Consider the following 21,525-nt stretch of genomic DNA (forward strand, 5'->3'; position numbering starts at 1 on the left):
ACGAAAAAGCTTCTGGAAGCACTGCCTGTCATCTCGACACATAGTACTAGTAATCAGAATAAGGAACCTTAGGAACCTCTCCAGAAGTATCTGCAAAATTACATGCAGGATCTGACATCTAGAAAAGTGAGGACAGACGGAATAGGGTTACAAAGAAAGAGACGAAGCAGCTGGAACTTATCTGTGACATATATTCAGCCCCACCCAAGGCACTGATTGCCCTGCTCTGATGCCACAGAATTTTTATGAGCATTCTAACTATGCAGCAGCATTAGCAAGCAGGTGGAAAACCAGTTTCGCTGGGGCAGAGGAACTTTGCACAGGGACAAAAAGAGCAGTGCGTTGATGGAAAAGAGGTGCGGAGAGGAAAGTGGGGCTGGATTTTATATACTGATTCAAAAGAGCTAGCCAATTTTTGTCTGCAATCTTCTGTCCTGCTATGTCCCATGCTGAAAACCAGCATTGCTATTTTGTTCTGTTTTGTTCCACACATTTTTTTTGCATAATTTTTATATGTATTAGCTTCACTGTTATTTAAAAAGGTTGGGTTTTTATCCTGTTCTTAATTTTGCCATGCCTTGATGTTTTAAAGTTGTGAAATTATTTTAAAGCTTTAAATTGTAAGTCATCTTGGGGCCATTTTTGAGCCAAAGGGCAACTCAGAAATAATTTTATAAATGAATGAATAAATATATATCCTACAGCCATTGCATGCTGGCTTTATTGGGTCCTGCTTGTACTTTAACCACAGGCCTGATATAGGCTATCAATATACACCAACAAGGAATGCCTAGGGTAACAAACCCTATCATACACCAATGGACCTCTGCAGCTGAGCTAGGCTATTGACATTTAGGGCCTTAACCTATACCCCATCCTTTCACTGGCCCACAACTATCTGTGTAATGGGTGCACCTAATAGCATCCTTGTATGTTAGGGCAGAAGCTGGGAATAGGATACTTATCAACATCTGCAAAGAGTTCCATATTTGTTCAGATGCCAAAGAAGACAAATTGCCTAAAACTTACTACCAAGCTATTCCTCCCAGGCCTCTGGAGCCACTTTCACTTTGTATTCATTACAGTCTTTGACAAAAGAAGAGATTGTGAGACCCACAAGTGATATAAATAGGATAGGAGGTGGGTATAAGTAATTGCTGGGCCGCGGAGACAACTAAATGCCTGTCTCTGAGCTTAGCATGCTCCCTAGGCACCTGCTCCTGAACCTGCAAACAGCTCCACCTTCAGCCCAGTGTGTGACAACATCAGGCTTGCTGAAATCAGCAGAGAAAGTTGGGTAGAGGAGAAGCTTGAGGAGGTGAGAGGGAAATGGGGAGTACATACTGATATATCATGTGAATTTTCTCCATTGTCTTACCAGATAGAGCTGGTGCAGGGCTGTGGCTGAGAGAATGAGATGCAAAATCAGGAACTCCCTGGTTTGAAATGTTGAATCTCACCTCAAACTCATCAGGAGCCTTGAGACAAGCAGGAGAGGGACCGTAACTCAGCGGGAGGTCCCAGGTTCCCTCCCTGGCATCTCAAGCTCAACCAGCATCAGCTAACAAGTGTTGGGAAAAAACTCTTTCTGACTGAGACCCTGGAGGGCAACTCATAGTCAGAGCAGAAGGGATTCTTCGGACAAGTGAAATAAGGCATGTTCACAACTGGACATGCATGGAAGTTCAGGGTCCTTTTGATGAAGGCTGCAACCTCCTGCACTTCTCCCACACCTTCCCTCGGTAATTTCATTTTTAAAAAACCCTGTGATATCCCGATTCTGCTGAAATATCTCAGGATTTCCTACCATGTACAGGGGAAGTTGCGCTACAAATCACCCACTAGTGGGTGATCATAGAATCATAGAATAGCGGAGTTGGAAGGGGTCTACAAGGCCATCGAGTCCAACCCCCTGCTCAATGCAGGAATCCACCCTAAAGCATCCCCGACAGATGCTTGTCCAGCTGCCTCTTGAAGGCCTCTAGTGTGGGAGAGCCCACAACCTCCCTAGGTAATGGATTCCATTGTCGCACTGCTCTAACAGTCAGGAAGTTTTTCCTGATGTCCAGCTGGAATCTGGCTTCCTTTAACTTGAGCCCATCATTCCGTGTCCTGCACTCTGGGAGGATCGAGAAGAGATCCTGGCCCTCCTCTGTGTGACAACCTTTTAAGTATTTGAAGAGTGCTATCATGTCTCCCCTCAATCTTCTCTTCTCCAGGCTAAACATGCCCAGTTCTTTCAGTCTCTCTTCATAGGGCTTTGTTTCCAGACCCCTGATCATCCTGGTTGCCCTCCTCTGAACACGCTCCAGCTTGTCTGCGTCCTTCTTGAATTGTGGAGCCCAGAACTGGACGCAATACTCTAAATGAGGCCTAACTGTGTTGTTGTTTGTTCCATCTAGCCCACTTTTAGCTAGTTTGTTAATCAGAATGTCATGTGGTACTTTGTCAAAAGCTTTGCTGAAGTCAAGATATATGACGTCCACAGCATTCCCACAGTCCACAAGGGAGGTTACCCAATCAAAAAATGAGATCAAATTAGTCTGACAGGATTTGTTCCTGACAAATCCATGTTGGCTTCTAGTAATCACTGCATTGATTTCAAGGTGTTTACAGATTGCCTTCTTTATAATCTGCTCCAGAATTTTCCCAGGGATGGATGTCAGACTGACTAGTCTGTAGTTCCCAGGTTCCTCCTTTTTGCCCTTTTTGAAGATAGGGACAACGTTAGCCCTCCTCCAGTCGTCCGGCACCTCACCCGTCTTCCATGATTTTGCAAAGATAATAGACAAAGGTTCTGAGAGTTCTTCCGTTAGCTCCTTCATTACTCTAGGATGCAGTTCATCGGGCTATGAACTGCATTCAGGGCTATGAACAGTGAGAGGACAGGAAGTTTTCCATTATAGACCACATGGTCACCCCTCTCCAGCCATGTAATGCAGCCCCATAACGATTGCGCAAGACAGGCATGAAGCAAAGCCTTGGTAAGGAAACGTAATTTCCCCTTAATATAAAGAAGTCTAATAGCAGGCTAGATGGACAAATAGCCTGACTTGGCATAAAGCAACTTGCAATGCTATAAGACACTATGGGCTTTTCCACATAAGGTTTTTAACCAGCCACTCTACTTAGGCTTTGCAGGATTAAAACTGGCTTCTTTACATGTGTTTTCCCCCTTCTTTCTTTCTTTCTTTCTTTCTTTCTTTCTTTCTTTCTCTTCCTTATGTTCCACTGCACTAGGTTTTGCTGTGGTATAGTGGAATTGCACAATTAAACTAGGCTTTATCTTACCATTCACAAATGATACCAGGCTTTCCTTGTTAGAAAGGAAAGACCCTGAAGAAGGATGCCACGGTCTAAAGGACCCACAAATAACTATAACTGAAGAATCAAGAGTGCACAATAAATGCCTTGTGTAGAAAGGCTCCATCTCTCAGCATCTCATTTTAGCAAGCAAAGGACAAGTGTCTCATCTCATATGGGAATACTCACATTCATCGACTTTACAGGATTGTTGTAAGGATTACAACAAGATTGTGTGTGTGAAGTGCTTTGAATATTCAGTATTACTATTGTGAACAACATTATTGTTTCAATGACATTTCCAGATTTTTTAAAAAATCATATCCGTTTTGGAGGAAGAGATTCACTATTTAGAACTATTTAAAAAAAAATCAATATTCTTTGGATATGTCCTCTGCATACCAGACTAGATTTCAGTGTAGTTGCAAATCCATGCTGCAAAGGGGCAACAGAATCCAAAAGCAGCAGCATTTTGCATTTCCCTTCTTTCCCAGAAGAGGGCAGCCTCCATCCACCACATATAGCCTACTGCTTCCTATTTGCTGTCAACTTGCAGCCAGACCCCTGTACTATGGAATTAAGCATCCTTCTAAATAGGCATGTGCTCTATTGAGGATACAGGTGAATTATGATAGTGTGGGGGTGGGGGGAGGCCAAACTGAATATACAAGGAAAGAATTTATATATACAAATATAGAAGGCCTTTCAAAAGTGCTCGGCAAAAATGACTCACATTAGCATGAAAGGGGAGCTTCTTAAAAAAGAAAGGGTTGTTTGCACACTCACCTTCGCACTGTCCTCTATGATCCATGATGTAGCCCATTTTGCACTTACAGTGATAAGAGCCAGGTGTGTTGATACATTGCCCTCCATGGCAGATATTTGGCTGGTCACACTCATTTAGATCTGTTAATACACAGGAACATGTCCCTTCAGCAAAAGGGCTGAATCCAAAGGGATGCTAAGACACAGCTATAGGTTAAACAGCTGGACAGTCTCCCATTCACCTCCATTACCCTTCCAGGCTATTTCATCTGTCCTTTTTCACATCCCATCTCAGAATTGGCTTGAGCAACAGATAAAGAGCATCATCAAACGAGCATTTTAGCGCATGCTCGTTATTGACCACTCACGGATTTTTGCGTGTCCATTTCACCACACTGACTGCCACTCGCACACCTCCTTCAGTTTGTTTTTCTGTCCCAAAAAAGACCCAGAAAATCCTATTCTTTTGGCTGCGATAAAACTCGCTGCAATTTCCTGCTGTGTGCAGGAGAAGCAGAGCGATAAAAACGCCCCCTGAATGGGCCATGTGGTTGCTGCTGCTTCCTCTTTCTTCCTCATCTGAAGAAAGAAGAAGCTGTTCGTCCCTATTGTGGGACAGGAGCAGGAGGCAAAGCGACAGTAGGGAAATGCGATCCCCCCCCCCACCGCCTGATGACGCTCACAGACATTATGAAAATGAATGCAAGCATAACATCCTTGTATGACCATATTGCTGCTGCCCTCTATCTTTCTACTTCAGACCTTGCTACTGGTTCTCACCCTCTACCACTAAGCAAAGCACAAGACAGGAAACTGAAAGTGATCTAGTGTAATAACAAGACAATAAAAGAAGAAGTTGCATTTTTCAGAACCTTAGTTGTGTTTCTTTCTTCAGCTATATGGACTGATGAAAGAAGAGGAAAGGGCTGTCAATTTTCTTGGAACCAGGGAAGATGGTGTAGCTGTCACCTCCAGGTAAGGGAGAGGAAAGCTTGAGGTACAGGAAAGACAAACACATTCTTCTCTCCCTCTGGAAATATACCGTGGTGGTGGTGGTGGGAGCCCTATTAAGCAACTTGCCTTATCTTCTAGGGGTGGGCACTGGAAGATGGTGGTTACCGCACCACCCTGACTCACCCTGACATGTTTGTGTGTTCTGTGAGATGAGAAGGGAATATCCAGAGAAACAGAGACAGGAGTAGGAGCCTTCATTGTTGACACAGTGGCCTCTCCCGTTGCATGGATTTCTCTCACATTCATCAACATCTGAAGCAAGAGGAATAGTCAAGATCAATTGGCAATACTCTGTACCTTGCCCTCTCTATCTCTAGACATCCCCAGGGCTGCAAAACTACAGATGCAAATCTGAAGATCCTTCACAAAGCTGCTTACTCAGCCTGCTCTGATGTCAGGCTAGGTTTTCCACTTCCCGACCTCCCCTTTCACAACTTTTGTCCTTCTGAGAATATCCCCTGCCCCACATGCCCATTTCTCCCAGCAAAATAAAAGAAACCACTGAAATACCAATGCAATAGCTGTGACTTGGATGCTGCCGGTAGCCATGGTAGCAGAAACAGGCATATCCTCCTGGCAAATTTAGGCAGGTGCCCGGACCACAGATATTGGGTGAAGAGGAGCATGCGTTGGTCTCTAAGAATGAAGAGAGAAGATACTGTCAAGGGACAAGCACAATGTGCACATGGTTTCTTCATTTTAAAGCACATTAATTGTCCCAGATCTGGGAGAGGCTAGGGATTCTTAGTCTGATCCAGCAAGTCTAAGTTCTTATTCATTTATTGAATTCACTGCCACAAGATGTGGGGATGGCCACTGGCTTAAATACTTTTAAAAGGGGATCATTGCTGCCCACATGGGGAAATAGGTTTTATAGAACCATGGGCTTGCCTGGTCGGTGTGCAAAATCCACTAACTGATTTCTATTCCAGTGGCTTCCTCTCTGGATTGCACCAATTAATTGTTAAACTCATTGGGACCGTCAGAGTCAAAACAACAGTAAAAGCCAGAGCTCCAAGACACCCACACCTCTCAGCAGTCTTAGACAATCCCGTCATCATCCAACCAGCTGACAAACAAGCCAACACAGACACAAGGCACTTGAGAGAGCCTTTGCCAGGGGATCTTTCCAAGAAGGTTTTAGTCCAGAGTACAAGCGTAGGGGCAACTCTCCCAGACATTCAGGCAATCCTGAAACAACACAGCTGCCATTATCTAAGCAGTAAACATGTTACTTCCCCTCTCCACCAGAAAATCCCCGAAAGTCATTAACATGGACCAAATGAAGCACTTGGCAAATGTTCCTGGCCTGCCCATCCCACAGCCTAAACCTTCTGATTTTGCCACTCCATTGTCAAGAAGTAGGATCTTCTAATGTAAGGATGTAAGAAATAAATCTCTTTTTCATAAAAGATCTTGTAAGTTCCCTTCCATATTTACCAGAAAAATAATCCCTTCTGTGTTTTGCAGACAGGATTCCCAGAGACTATAAGCTCCATCCCACAAGCGTTTTATTGCATGCTTGTTACTGGGCACTCACAGTTTGCTCAGGTCCCTCACGTGACATTGTCTGCCTCCCGTGCACCTCCCGCCCCTTCTGGTCTTCCTTGCACAACAAAAAAAACCCTCATTAAGTCCAACTTTTTTTAAACTCTGAATCGCTGCTCTCTCCTGCTGCGTGCAGGAGAAGCAGCACCACACGAGGCTGTTAATCCATTGTATCTACTTTCAATTTAGTCACAGAAGATCCAAGTACTACACAAAGAACATTTCCTTTCCAGATTTTCTGCTACATAACCTCTAGGTGGTATAGCTGAATAGTACAAATGCACAAGTGAAAAAGTGGTTTCTTTGCTTTTACAATTTAATGCCACATTTTCCCTGCTCTAAAGAAAAAACCCTCGCTGACAATGCTCTTTAGACATAGAAATGAAACTGGAGGGTCATGACATCATCTAAAGAACCCATAAACAACTCCCATTAGGGAATGACAAGTGCATGATAAATGCCTTGTGTTGAAAAGCTCTTTCTATGTGAAGAGCTTTGAATACTGGTATAGAAATTCATGCACACACACGTACACAAAGAGCACAACCTGGTAGTGAGGAGCAGGAATGACTGAGTGCTCCGATCTTTCAGGCTCCAATCTATCCAAAGCATTTCCAGGCTCTTCCCAGCAGGAAAGTCGTAGCCTCTCCCCACCCCCACCCACTGCTCCATAGGGCTTTTAAAAAAACTTTACAATCATCCTCAGAGCTGGTCTAAATTTCCTTCCATGTTAGGTGGTGATTGGGGTGTGGGAAGGCTGTGGATCTAGATGATTCAAGTTCTTTCCCTCCCCACCCGCTGCTTCATCCACAACATGGCTCTTTTCACCCCACTCCAACATTGGAGTTCCGACCTTGAGATGGAGTCATTACAGAAACCTCTATGGTACTAGGGAGGAGTCAGGAGGGAAAATCTACGGTCGGATCTCCCCCTCCGAGGGGAGAATTCCACCTACAACTTCCGAGGGGCATTTCCGATCAATCCTATGGTCCCTGGGATGCTATCCCAGAGGCCATTGGATTGCTCTCTAAAGTATTATAATTATCTTAAAATCTTCTGGAATTTGGCATAAAACTTGGTCTATTGCATTCCCCAAGAATGGGATGGGGAAAGACGCCAGCAAAACTCTCTTTACAAGTGACACTTAAGACTGATTATTAGTCATTCTAAAGTGTCCTTACCACTGTATAGAAAGCAGAAGAGAAATTTTAGAATAGAACATACATTAAAGCCAATGTAAGTTTTTACTGGAATTAAAAAGCAAGGAATGCTAAAATCAGTTTAACTATCACTTGTAAAAACAGCTTAATGCAAATAGGTTGCTACATTTCTTTTTAGATCAGTAAATCATACATTTCTCTTGCAGCTAGCTTCTCCTGTGTCAGTCATCTGAAGTGTTGCATTTGCTCTCTGCTTATTATGCAATTGTGAGAACTGATCTATCAAGGTTAGCAGAATGTGGCAGCTGCCTCAGGTAACCAACTTGGGTGTCATGAAAAGGCAGGAAAATATTCATTATATAATTTATTATTATTGCATTTTTTCTGTCACAGAGGGAGATACGTTCTTGTGGGATTTTCTGCCTCAGGTGCCAAAATAACCTGACCAACCTTGGTAGTATGCACCTTGGCTTGGGAGGAAGGGACACTAGTATTCACTGCTACATCTCATGCAACAAAATGTTTTCAGCTGGCCTTGTGGGGCATTGGCTGGTATACCTGTAAAGGTTGTTGCTATGTCTGTTGGAGCAACATCTTCCCCTACAGCTCCTGGAAATGGCTGGTCAGGAGAATGGGGAGAAATCTCTAGCATGTCCACTACAGAGAAAAGAAGAGAAGAAGACACCACCACTGTCAGATAAAGAACAGGAATCAACAGGGCTCTGAAATCCTATATCCTGAATTCAGTGCAACTTATTTCTGAGAAAATCATAGAGCTGCAAGGTACCACAAAGGTCATCTAGTCCAACCCCATGCCAATGCAGTAAATCCACTACTAGGCAGCAGTAGGCACAGGATGTATTTATCTTATAAATAGAGCAGCAATGAAGAAGCTGGCAAGGGTCTCCAGGATGTGGCTAAATTAACCCATAAATATCAGTGTCCTGATTTATTGTGATAACGAATAGAGGCAAAACATCTAAGCCAACCTGTCGTCCCATTCTTGGCTGGTAGGATAGCTATTTCACTTATATATCATACAGAAAACAGAGATCAGTCAAAACACTATTGTCAGAAACACAAATAATACCAAATCCAATACACAATGATTGACAGAATGCAATAAGAAAACTCTCTGATACACACATAGTATTAGCTATAAATGCATAATGCACTGCTAAATAGTCTAATACTAATGTTATTTACAACCATTCTCTATTTATAACTGTTCTGTTTTAACTAGATACTTCTAGTTAGATATTGAGTATCGAAAGTATATCACTGAGTATTTTCTAATTCTATCATGTCAATGAATGTGTGGTGGAATTTTCTAAATTTTAATTATATTGTCAATGTAGCAATTAGCCTTTCCAATTTTTTATCATACTCCTTGCAATTTGACCAACATAGTACATCACTAAACCTCAGAACATGTATTGGAAATGGTATTATTCATGTGTCTTTATATGAAAACTTTTTATATGTGACCATTTCCAAAGTGTTCCTTATGCATTTTTTTTAATATAATACTGGATGGGAATCTAATAGTGTAATGCTATGCACATTTACTTGGGAGTAAATGGACTTACTTCTGAGTAATCATGAATAGAATTGCAAATTTAAAAACAAACAAACATAAAAACTAAAACTAAAAGGAAGATTTGATGCAGCAGCCTGTAATGCTAACCTTTGGAATTCAATATGAGGAATATAATCTATTTTGCAGAGTATTTTATGGAAGATAAAATAGTCCCCTGATCCCTTCCACTCAACAGATTCAGCCTTTGTCTTGCTCTTCTGCCCAGCATGAACTATACAATAAACTATATTGTATTTAGAAGATCCCTATAAGGAAAGAAATTCTTTCCCCCAGATATGAAAATTATTAGCATAGCCTGACAGCACCCTCATCATTCTTTATCACTTTGCTTCATTCATAGATACCAAATTCAGCAAGTTGCTCTGTAATTTACCTGGGTTAATGCCAGTTTCTTGGATAGCATCATCTGTATCCTGTGAACAAGACATACAAATTCTTTGATTGGCTGTACACACACCAGGCAAGATTTGCATAGCTGGGGAGAAATTTCCCACAAATGCACGTTTTCTTTTTTCGCAATTTCCAGTTAAGTATGTTGCTGGTGTAGGAAACCTATAGCCCTCAGCCTAATTTTATGATAGAGAGATGGGTGGTGCAACCATGGGCACACACACGCACACACACAGAGCGATGCAATCCTGCAGTCCCGCTCATTTTTGGCTCTGGCTCTGCATACCATTGGCTGCAGCCCTTGACTGAGTTTTCCTGTGGGTCAACAGAGAGTCATAGGAAAAGTTTACCCACCTTGGCATATTGTATCAATAGGGGAAAGCACTGTTGCTGAATTCCCATAACTTTATTATGATGAACCCATGATCGTTAGCAAAGTGCAGTCCCGCCCTAGGTGTCTTGACTTTCCTCAGAATCAGGTGAGCCGTCCAGGTTCTCTAACACAGCAGTTTAAAGCAGGTGTCAAGTTTTTCACCCTCCAATTCATAGACGGGAACCTGCTATAGGCTTGTGTACCCCTCCTCGTCTTTCTCCCCTCATGCACATCAATTCCCTTCTCCCCAGTTTACATAACTACAGTCTGCTATTGATGTCTGAACTGGGCAAACTAAGATTAGGGCTAATTTGGAATTGCATCCAAATCATGATTTGAACTTATGGTTTAAAGTGGGCTTACAAACCAAGGATTGCAGTCAGTCATGGTTAAAAATAAGCAAATTTTACCTAAACCAGACATCATGGTAAGTACAGTTATGCAAAGCAGGAATGGGAGGAGACAATATAAAAACAAGGGGCGAGAAGGGAGGAGGAAAGGAGAGGGTGAAGTGAGCCTGCATCACATTCTCATTTGAAGGATCAGAAACTTGCTGTGTGATCAAAGCCACTAATTTTCCTGCTGTTCCTCTATAGCATCTTTCATCTAGCTATTGGTAATCCATTGTCAGCTGGTCACAGAGTAGGCACTAGAGAGGAAGATGAAGCATCAAACAGCTGCAAAATGTACAGGGGGGAAGGGGGAGCCGAAAACTGTAAAGGAAGACTATACCCTACTGCGTTTCAAAGGGAAGTGGTATTTACAATTAAAATAAAGCAGCTGGATCTACTCATGCTTTCAATAGTAAAAATGTTCTATTATGTTTCTGTTAAAAGTCAAGGATGTAATGTAGACCTGCTAAAACCCACTTCAAAATGATGACCTTTTTCTGGTCATCAATACCGAGAGGGTGAGCAGGTCCAACTGTCTTCTTTTACTTGGAAAAAACTATTTGCCTTGAGGAACTATTTATCTAAAGAACGGATAGTGCCCCTGCCCTGACAGCTGCTGTGATGTGTCTTCTTGTGCTGAAGAGGAAGCGATTTATAGTACACTTATGATAGGCCAGAAGAGTCAACCGGGCTTAGGTGAGGACAGAGCCTCCAAGATCAATGCACCCCACTGATAGGGCTCCCTTAGGACTGCACTGTAAAGGAATTTACAGAGCTACTAAGGAATGTATTATGCAATTTCTTTCATACATTATCTCTCAAATATTCCACTAAAAACACCATTTAGTTTTTCTCTATTTTATATCCTAGGATCTGGTTCATGTCATAGAATAATTCCCGTTATTTATTTATTTTTAAGTTGAGGACACAGCCACTGTAGTTCACTAGCAGAGCACCTGCTTTGCATGCAGAAAGTCCCAGGTTTAGTCCCTGGCATCTTCAAGTAAAGCTGGGGAAAAAATCTCCCCTGAAACCCCGGAGAGATGCTGTCAGTCAACATCAACAAAACTGGTTTAGATGGACAAAGGGTCTGACTCAGTATAATGCAGCTTCCAATGTTCCTAAATCTGAATTACCGTCAGTTGGATCTTTCATATCCCTTTTGATATTGAAACACTGTGAAGTATTATTGGAAAAGGTTTATTCTTCAATGACTTTTTAATCATGCCTTTTCCGTGCAATTCCCCAAACATAAACTCCCAGCAAGCAGATATTTTACTCACCTGGTCTTCCCTTGTAAATTCCCCTGTAAAGTGACAGAAGATAGAATTCTTAGTACACTAAGAATATTTGCAAGTGCAGTCAGAACCATGAACACTTTGCTAATTGAACTGGAGTCTCACTCTTGAACTTAGAATTCACCCCATCATGCTGGATTTCACTCGAAACACCCTGGGCTAGATCTGAACAATCTTCATTGCCCTGGTGCCTTCCAGATGTGTTGGATTAAATTCCCATGACCACTACACAGCATGGTCATTGACCATGCTGGATAGGAAGGGTGAAAGTTGCAGCGCATCTGGAGGGAATCAGGGTGGGTAACACTGATAGAATGCTACTTTTCACTTCCTTACAGAGATGTCCATCCTGGAGAGTGTGTCAATTGTAATGCCATCACTCTAGACTTGAACTTGACAGGTGGCTTTAGGAAAGCCTCTCTTCCCTCAGCTTCAATATTTTAAGAAAATGTCTGTGAAGTGTTTCAGCACTTAAACATACTATATAAATATTGAGTACTGTTGTTAACATATCCACCTTGTGTGTATGCTAGATGAGGCAGTCAAGCAGATTTCACCCCCACATACACATGAAAGGAGGTCCACACACTGAATTGGGCATCAGGACCATGCCTCAATGTGTATATTTTGGTGCACTTTCAACACATGGACCTCATTCACATATATAATGCATGAAGGGGGCTTGTGTCTTCAGGAGCTAAAACTTTTAAGATGTTGTCTGTGCTATGTTATTTCATGTATTTCACAGAATAATAGAATCATAGAATCATAGAATAGCAGAGTTGGAAGGGGCCTACAAGGCCATCGAGTCCAACCCCCTGCTCAATGCAGGAATCCACCCTAAAGCATCCCTGACAGATGCTTGTCCAGCTGCCTCTTGAAGGCCTCTAGTGTGGGAGAACCCACAACCTCCCTAGGTAACTGATTCCATTGTCGCACTGCTTTAACAGTCAGGAAGTTTTTCCTGATGTCCAGCTGGAATCTGGCTTCCTTTAACTTGAGCCCATTATTCCGTGTCCTGCACTCTGGGAGGATCGAGAAGAGATCCTGGCCCTCCTCTGTGTGACAACATTTTAAGTATTTGAAGAGTGCTATCATGTCTCCCCTCAATCTTAACTGTGTTGTTGTTTGTTTGTTTGAATTGTAATTGTTTTATGACATCATCATCATCATCATTAGTTTTAGCTTTATATTGCAAACTGCTTTGAAAATATGTGTTGAAGTATGGTCTACAAATATCATAAATAAATAAAAATAGAACAAAATTAAGTTGGCAGTGCCCAATGCCTTCATCGTGCAGAGAGATTTGATGAATCAGTTTAAGATAAGTAAAGGGAATCTTGCATCCAGGATTAGGAGATATTTGAAACCTATCAAGTTCTTGATATTCTCCCAAACCAGCTGGATCCACACAAACATTGCTTTACCTTTCCCAGTTAAGATGTCAGTCCTGGGGAGTGTGTCTGTGACACCCCCACGCAAGACCTCCTGCAACTGCTGCTGTCTTATTGTCCAGTCAGGAACCCTGTCGCTATTTTCCTGCTGCTCTTCTGAGCCGTGTGGGAGCTCATCCGCTTCTGCCTTTCTCATGGACATCCGAATGTCAGAACTGGAATAAGTGTAGCCATGACCTGCTGGGCAAATCTCCTTAAAGGCTTCTGCAAGAGAGTACAAGATATACATTTGATGATACAGAGAAAGCCAGAGAGAGAAGAAGAAATAGCTGAGGGCACACAGAGATCTCTGTCAATTTAATTCAGTTGTGGAAAGTACTGTTGTTCTTCTGCTACACCGGTAAGACATGTTGGGATATGTTTGCTCTTTAGATTATTTAGGTATCTACCACAATTGAAACATAGCTCACTAACATGTAGAACATGTTTAAACTACATCTATTTGGAGCCAGAACTGAAGATTGGAAGTTGCCAGCAAAAAGAAAGAAAGATGTTTGCAGAGCTGGGTGCGCTGTTAGTAAATGCATCCTACTGTCAACCAATTCTGGAAACAGCACCTACCCTTTCTCTCAAAGCTGACAAGACAATAGAACCACTTAGAAACTCTCATTCTGTTTATAGCCATGTCTCTCTGGCTGCATTCGGACAACACAATAGTCAACAGTGGGGTAATAATCAACCTAACAGTTGTTTATCTAGGGGATACTCCCCACATGACATAATAATAATAATCAACCATGGTGTGGATTAGGATCAGCGTTGAGTTGACTGGGCTGTCACCATGACCACATGGCCTCTGAGAGTCATTTCTTCACCCTTGCAGAGATATACTAAATTGATCCATGACTAGTGTAGCTTGAGCACATGTTGAGTGCTATTGTAGAAAAAGAGTGAAGAAGACTTTGTAGTAACTGGACAGAAACATAGGAAAGGGCAAAATCTTCCTCCGGGACAGTGTTGTATGAGGCTGTGTCTATATGCTGAGAAGTCATAATTCTCTGTTCTTCTCAGTATGCTTAGGGTCTTCTGGACCCCACAAAGCATCCAGCTCCTTTTACCTCATGCTATACCGTGGATTATCATGTTGTCTGAACACAGTGCATTCTCCTCAAGGTTGCTTGTTAACTATACAGTGTGGTTTATTTTTTGCGAAAAAGCCACCTTGAGAACCTATGGCTTGTATGGTTAACACAATAACCCACCCTATGGAAAACACGCTGTGTTCAGACAACAAGATAATCCACGGTTCAACAACAACCCACACTGGGTGGGTTGGCATGTTGTGTGAGCCCAGTAATCCACTCTGCTTCAAGGCAAGCAGTTAAATCTAGTTATCTACTGCATACAGCCAGAACCCTGAACACTGAAAAACAGCTTCTGGCAGAGTGAACATAGAGAGTTGCATTGCTTGCCTGAGCCGAAAGAATTAAACCTATCACTGGATTAAAATAATTGGAGAAATGGAAAAGTAAGGTCCAAAAGAGCAAGCGAAGTTCTTACCAGAGCCTGGCAATGGACACTTTTCACAATTTCCCCCCCATCCTTTGCCAACACGACTACAGCAGCAAATCTGTTTGGTGATGCGTTGGTTGAGCGGCAGGGCACAGACTCCTCCTACTGCTGAGCGATAGCAGAATCCCTGCTCTGTGGAAACAGCTTTATCCGCTGAAACATAAATGATGGATTAATCCTTTGCCTGTACTTGTCAAAAGGAATATTTGCACCACAATCTTATACATATGTTCTCAGAAGCAAGTCCTATTGTGCTCAATGGGATTTACTCCCAAGTATGTGGGCATATTTTATACACACTTAAGACCCATTGAACACAGTGGTATTTACTTCTAAGTAAACATGGGATAGGATCATGCTATTGGGCTCTTTCTGCTATCTTGAACTTCCTATCTCTGTGTCCCTACTACTTCACAAATAATGAAAAGGAAGGCAGGGAAAATGGAGGAGATATTTTAATACTGGCATTCATTCAACACATTTTTTAAAGACGCTCCATTCCATCATGCTTTAAGATTAAAACATAAGTCTACTCTAAGATTCTAATCTAGAAGCTAAGCATCTCTAGTTTAGATTGCTGGCAAGGAAGCTAATTAAGAAACTAATCCTGAGTCAGTTAAAAAACTTTGCCAAATGAAACATCTAGATACAGAACTTCATATTTCAGTTAGTTACTCAAATTCAGTAGTATCTTAAACTGTAAATGAGATGCAAGTTTTGCAGAATTACAGGAGAGTCGAGGATTGTCACTTTTGTGCTTAGATTTGGCAAATTCAATTCAGCTTTGGAGCAATTTACCTTAGTTGACTATAACGTGGCATAGGAAACTGCTCTATATTCTGTATTCAAATATAATGATGTTTTAATTAGCTGCCATTTTCAGACACTCTTATCTTATTTATACTGTTTTATATTGTTTATCTGTTACATTTTTTAAAAAAAAGTTTATTGTGGATTCTATTTTTGTTAGCCATCTTGAGCATTTTTAATGGAAAGGTATGGAATAAATGTAACAAATAATAATGAAAGCAAAACTGATCAAAACAAAGGCAAAACTGGGAGGGCAGCCTGCTCAAAGCCAAACAGTTGGCAAATCTGTTCAGTTCACACTGATTTGAAGGGGAGATGGAGGACAGAGGAGCTTCTCTAGAGTTGCTAACTCATACCCTATGCCTTACATTATAACACTGAATGTACAGTAAGTCCATTCACTTTTGTTGTGGGCATAAACTAAAGGGAAAGCATTTTTCTTGTCCCTCAACAATCACCTCCATGTTAGCACTGATGTATGGCATAACTGCCTGGGATTGATCCTTTTCGCAACCTGCTTCTTCAGGCTCCTTATGCCCTAATTCTGGCACAGTAAATATGGGAAAACAATGGTTATCTGCAAAACAGTGCATAAGACCAGGAAAATTGTTATTGGCTCTCTGTTAGCACTTACAAATACAATGACTGCGAGATGGGTCCAACATGGTGCCAGGTTTACAAGTGCAGAGGAAGCTGCCCCGGGTGTTCACACATTCTGCATCTTTACATATGCCAAGTATTAGACATTCATTGATATCTATAAAGGGAACAGAAAGAACAAGATTAGCCAGTCTATCCTGGACTTGTCCACAACTGGCACTGCAAGGAGGATCTGCGATAGGAAAAGGGATAAATCTGTTTATGATTAGATTGTAAGCCTATGGGGCAGGGCCTTGCTATTTACTGTTTTACTCTGTACAGCACCATGTACATTGATGGTGCTATATAAATAAATAAATAATAATAATAATAATAATAATAATAATAATAATAATAAGAGCAGAGAAGGGCTGCCTTATGATATGACAGGATCATCAAGCAAAAGAGAGAGCTGCCTCACGGGTTGAGGTGGAGGCATATAAAAACACATCCAAAAAGGTAGAGATGATAAGGGAAGTGGCTTTGTGATCGTTACAAGGCTTAGCTAATCAGTAGACTGCACAGCTACCTTCTAGAATCAGGAAGAACCAGTTGCTGCTCTGAGGCTTGATTAACTGTGGAAGTCTGTACCTCTGTACCTGTTCACTTCTATGAGGCCATGTGAGATGGCATGCCACAGACCTAGGTTGGTTATAATAAACCATTTTAAAATAATGACCAAAAAAGCGCTCCTGAAACAAGTGGACGACTCTTTTCAGCGGGGTACTGCTGCACCTTCCAGACTTCCACAGCTAATTCCTCTTGCTGTTGCTATCCCATAGAACCTGAAGAGTCTCAACCAAGGCTTAAGAAGGAATATAGGAAGGGGTCTGGCTTACCTAGCTGAGTACCAGGTGGATGTACTCATTTCCCAGAAGATTTTAGGTTCTTTAAAATAAATAAAAATAAAGGCTTTCTAAAATGTTCTGAGCTAGAGCTTGGCCAGTTTGACTCCTAGCCACAATTCCCAACAACATGTTCCATTTGCTTTTTTCAGGTTCTTTAAGGCCATTTTCATACAAAGCCTAAATTGCCCTTGAACTCTCAGTTATTTGTGTCAATAACTGATCATACAGAAAAGAATTGTGCAATTTCAGGACTGTAAAGTCGCAATCTTGCAGCCTCCTTTCTACACAGGAATAACAGAAGCTCTAACCCACCCCTGTAGCACCGAAAGAGCACAACTGAGAAAAAGTGAAAAGTAAAAAATAAAGTCAAATAACGCTACTGTTAAGTGGGAAAAGACGCCTGTTTCCAAAGCAGCTACTGGAGGAAAAAGAGGGAGGGCTCCACCCCTTGACTAGGTCACAGACAAACCCCTACGTATGCCAAGTATGCAGGATTTAATTTGGGGGAATGGGGCACATTGCACCAGATGCATGTGGGAGCCACACTTGGGGGGGGGGGGAAGCAGCACTAAAAGGACCTTAAGAAAACGCTCCTTTTTGAGAGGAATGCTGCACAGTTACAACGTCACATGTCACAAACGACCCAGGTATGTTCTCGCTCAGTACTAAATCACCAGCGTAGATTGGGCCTAAGCTACATGTATATCACAAATGGTTGAGAGTGATCATTCCTTCACATGAGCAGGTGGGGGCACTGTCTGCACATGATCCATTGATGAGAACTAGCTAGAGAAACCATACCACAAGCATTTGATAGAAGAAACCTCTTCTTGTAATTAAGAGGATGATTTGCATGATAATTTGGAAGCACAGATTGGCAGGGAGGACTGCAGATCACAATAAGCTGTCAGGGGAGACAGAAGATGCTAAATTTCTCTCACTAACTCACCAATTGGCCTATAGCAAGTTCCTTCCACTTGTCATGCCATCAGTACAATGGACACAAAGATCCTTATGGCCTTTGACCCCAGAGACTGGAAAGGGTCAGGTGGTGTTTGTTAATCATGGTGAAGCTTGCAGAAGTGGCCTGTGAAGACGCCTGTGAAGAACTATGATTGACAGCACACCAGGAAGGAAGAGGTAACAGTTTCTGTTCTGGCTCCTCCACTCAGTAGGGTCACCAATATAAAGGGCCAAAATAATTTGCCCAGAGTTCAGCTGTGGCAAAGGGAATGCTTCCCACAGACAAAAGGGAAGAAGAGCCTCTTACATCTGTGGCAGGTTTCCAAGAAATCCAAGCTTCCAAACAATGGGGAGAGAATTATTTCCATGATGGCCAGAGGGAATGGGAAATACAAAATATGCAAGACGGGAGTGTACTTATTGGTCTTTAATCTCTACTGGTCAAGAGGATGTAAGCCATATAATGGGTAAGGTTCCAATTCACAGATTAATATTGTGACCATTAGCTCAGTAAATAGATTGGCTTTCTGTGTCATTCAATTCCTTGCATTTTTTTTTGATGTACTGATTAATGTTTTGTGATCTGAACTAAGGGGATTAAACTGTATTTGCAGTAGTGAAAAACCTTGTCCCATGGATCGTGAAGTAGCTGTCTCCCCATTCTATTTGTTAATGGTTCCATGCTCTCCAATGAGATTATCCCAATGAAAAGGGGTCATTTTGCTGGGTGCTCCCATGCAAACCACATCCTTTTTCTCCTATGATTTTTCTTTTTGGCAGCTACTTTTCATTGTGCATGTACGGTAGAGTGGCGTTGTTATTGACTTTTTGTTGTTGTTTGAATTGTTATTTTACTATTATTTTAAAAATGTTATTTTTAAACCTGCATTGCTTTGCAATGTCACAGGTGTGTATTATGTCAGCTGAGTCAAAAAAGAGGGGAAGAATATAGAGGCAGTAGTTATACTGTTAGTCTTACCCTACCCTGTGCCTGTTTGGTGCATTCTCTTCCCCTCCTTATTGTTTTATTATGATTTTATTAGAATGCAAGCCTATGCGGCAGGGTCTTGCTATTTACTGTTTTACTCTGTACAGCACCATGTACATTGATGGTGCTATATAAATAAATAAATAAATAAATAAATAAATAATAATAATAATAATAATAACAACAATATTAGTTAACCCCCCTCCAACACAATCCAAGATCCACAAAGCCACATGTGGCACAGATTTGTGTTACAAAGTGATACAACTACACTCACATGACTTTTCAGTCTCCTCCTCCTCCCACAATTAAAACATGATGCAATTTTGTGTGGCACGCAATTACATTACTAACACGATGGATACTGTGTATGCCTGAATGAAAACAATTGTGTTTTGGAGGAATACTGCCACAGTGCTGATTCTCACATGTAAAGGTCTAGGGTAGATATCCACCCCCACCCCAAAGCAGTCTTTTTGTGACTGTAAAATGCTCAAAGCAATGTACAACAACAACAAGTGGCAAATGGCAATTCAATAAACCTGTTCACAACTTTACTGCTCACTGGGTTAGGATTTTCACATTATAGCCTAAATAACCTGAGGGAATCTTAGGTCCTTGGCTGCTCCTGCTACCTCCTGCATTGGAGCAATCCGAATCTAAAGGTGGATTTAGACCTGTCTTTCGCCAGAATAGCTCTCATACTCCTGGTTATGTGCCCTGTCAGGACTTGAGTGCTAAGAGCTAATACCTGACTATGCTTTCACTCAGAGCTGGGCCAATGACAACAACTGCATCTGGGCATAGATGAATTTTTGGCTCTCTGATTCACAGCCAAGCCAAAGGCCTTTCCCAGACCTCAATGGAGGTCACAAAACCAACTGTATTTCCTCAAACTGGGGAGATGACGACTGGGGGGTGGGAGATGGGGAGGCACTTGCAGGGAAAGAATCAGTGGACACAGAAAGGGTTAAGCACCCAGCTGCCAATTCTCTTCTACAAATGCCCCCCTCCACCCCTACTTCCATGTTACTTTAGCAAGCAGGATACAGAATATTTATTTGTTTAAAATATTTTTACCCTGCTCTTCAAACAAAAAGGCTCTGAGAGTGACATACGAAGATCAGTAATAAAATAGTCCCTGCCTTTAGACTTACAGTCTGAAAAGGTATGAAACCAACAGAAAAAGGATTGGGAGAGAGGAGGAAATATATACCATAGCGCAGCACAGCATAACATAACATGAGCGCAGCCTAATCACATGTCTGTTCTCTCCATTCTTTCTCAGGAGCTGTCCTCTCCTGTTCCCTCAGAAGGGGCCTGCCGAATCCTTCTACCTGCCCTTTGCTGAATTAGTGAGGCCTACAGAGAACTGTCCACAAAACTGTGGGCTACGGTGTTGCTAATCATCTCCCTGGAGGTGTCGTGCAGAGGTTCTACAAAAGGGCTCCTCAAACAGAATGCGTGCAGCCACGGCTGTTAGAGGAAGGCAAATAGGGATGTGTGGAATGGTAATGACAGACAATCACGGTTTACAGATGGGCTGTGGGCCAGGAAGGTTGAGACCCGCAGTATTGTGGTGATTTGCTAATCAGTTCAATATGACAGAAATTCCATGTTAAAGGAAATGTGTCAAGAGACCATCCATCAATGAACTTGTACAATTCAAGGCCAAGACTCTGCATTACACCCATTAAGCAGAACCCCACAGCTTATTGTGAAGAGAGAGGGGGGGAAACATAGAGAAAAAACTATGAAGTCCAACCGCTACTATGAGGAGATACCAGGCTTTATACTTGTACAGCATCATGTATTTGCACCAAATAAAAATTCCCAAAGGGGTCCAGTTTATATTTCCTTTCAATAATAACATGATAGTGAAAAACTAATAGATATGGATACAGCCTTCACTTGACCTAGAGTAAAAGAGTTAATAGATGTGGATGCAGCCTTCACTTGACCTACAGCAAAAGGAATCTTAAAGGCAAGTGTGAATCTCTGTGATTTTTAAAGAGAACCAGGGCCCTTCCACACACCGTAGTGAAGGCGCGTGCATGCGCCCCAACTATGGCGCCAAAACGATAGTGTGTACCAGCCTGAAGAGACGGAGGCGGCGGCGGCTGGGGAATCCGGGCGCGTCTGCCACTACCGCCGCCCTCCTGCTGCCTGGGTAAGACCCGGGTCGGAGAGCTCGGTTTCCGCCTCCGCCGAGCTCTCCAACCCTCGCGGGCTTTCCCCCCTCCAACCCGGGTCGCTCTTACCCCAGCAGCAGGAGGGCGGCGGCAGCAGCGGCAGACGCGCCCCAAGACGCTGCCGGGGTAAGAGCGACCTGGGTCGGAGGGGGGGAAAGCCCGTGAGGAAAGCAGCGCGCCTCCTCCTGCCGCCACCGCTGCCTCCTCCCCTTTCCTCGCCTCCTCCTGGCGGCTTTTCCGGAGCCCCGGCTGAGGCGGGGAGGTGGCGGCGGATTC

The 21,525-nt window shown here is 42.5% G+C and overlaps 1 protein-coding gene across 1 annotated transcript in view; it reads right to left on the minus strand.

Moving 5' to 3' along the window:
- LTBP2 (latent transforming growth factor beta binding protein 2) overlaps positions 1 to 21,525 on the minus strand; it is a 144,398-nt gene that overhangs the window by 24,163 nt on the left and 98,710 nt on the right. Inside the window, exons 10-18 of the mRNA XM_063117865.1 lie at positions 16,254 to 16,376; positions 14,798 to 14,962; positions 13,271 to 13,501; positions 11,829 to 11,851; positions 9,764 to 9,803; positions 8,349 to 8,447; positions 5,593 to 5,718; positions 5,206 to 5,334; positions 4,090 to 4,209 (exon numbers count right to left, since the gene is read on the minus strand). Coding sequence (XP_062973935.1) covers positions 4,090 to 4,209; positions 5,206 to 5,334; positions 5,593 to 5,718; positions 8,349 to 8,447; positions 9,764 to 9,803; positions 11,829 to 11,851; positions 13,271 to 13,501; positions 14,798 to 14,962; positions 16,254 to 16,376 — 1,056 coding nt within the window. The remainder of the gene's footprint in view (positions 1 to 4,089; positions 4,210 to 5,205; positions 5,335 to 5,592; positions 5,719 to 8,348; positions 8,448 to 9,763; positions 9,804 to 11,828; positions 11,852 to 13,270; positions 13,502 to 14,797; positions 14,963 to 16,253; positions 16,377 to 21,525) is intronic.

Source organism: Elgaria multicarinata, chromosome 2, assembly GCF_023053635.1.
Source record: "Elgaria multicarinata webbii isolate HBS135686 ecotype San Diego chromosome 2, rElgMul1.1.pri, whole genome shotgun sequence".
NCBI lineage: Eukaryota > Metazoa > Chordata > Lepidosauria > Squamata > Anguidae > Elgaria > Elgaria multicarinata.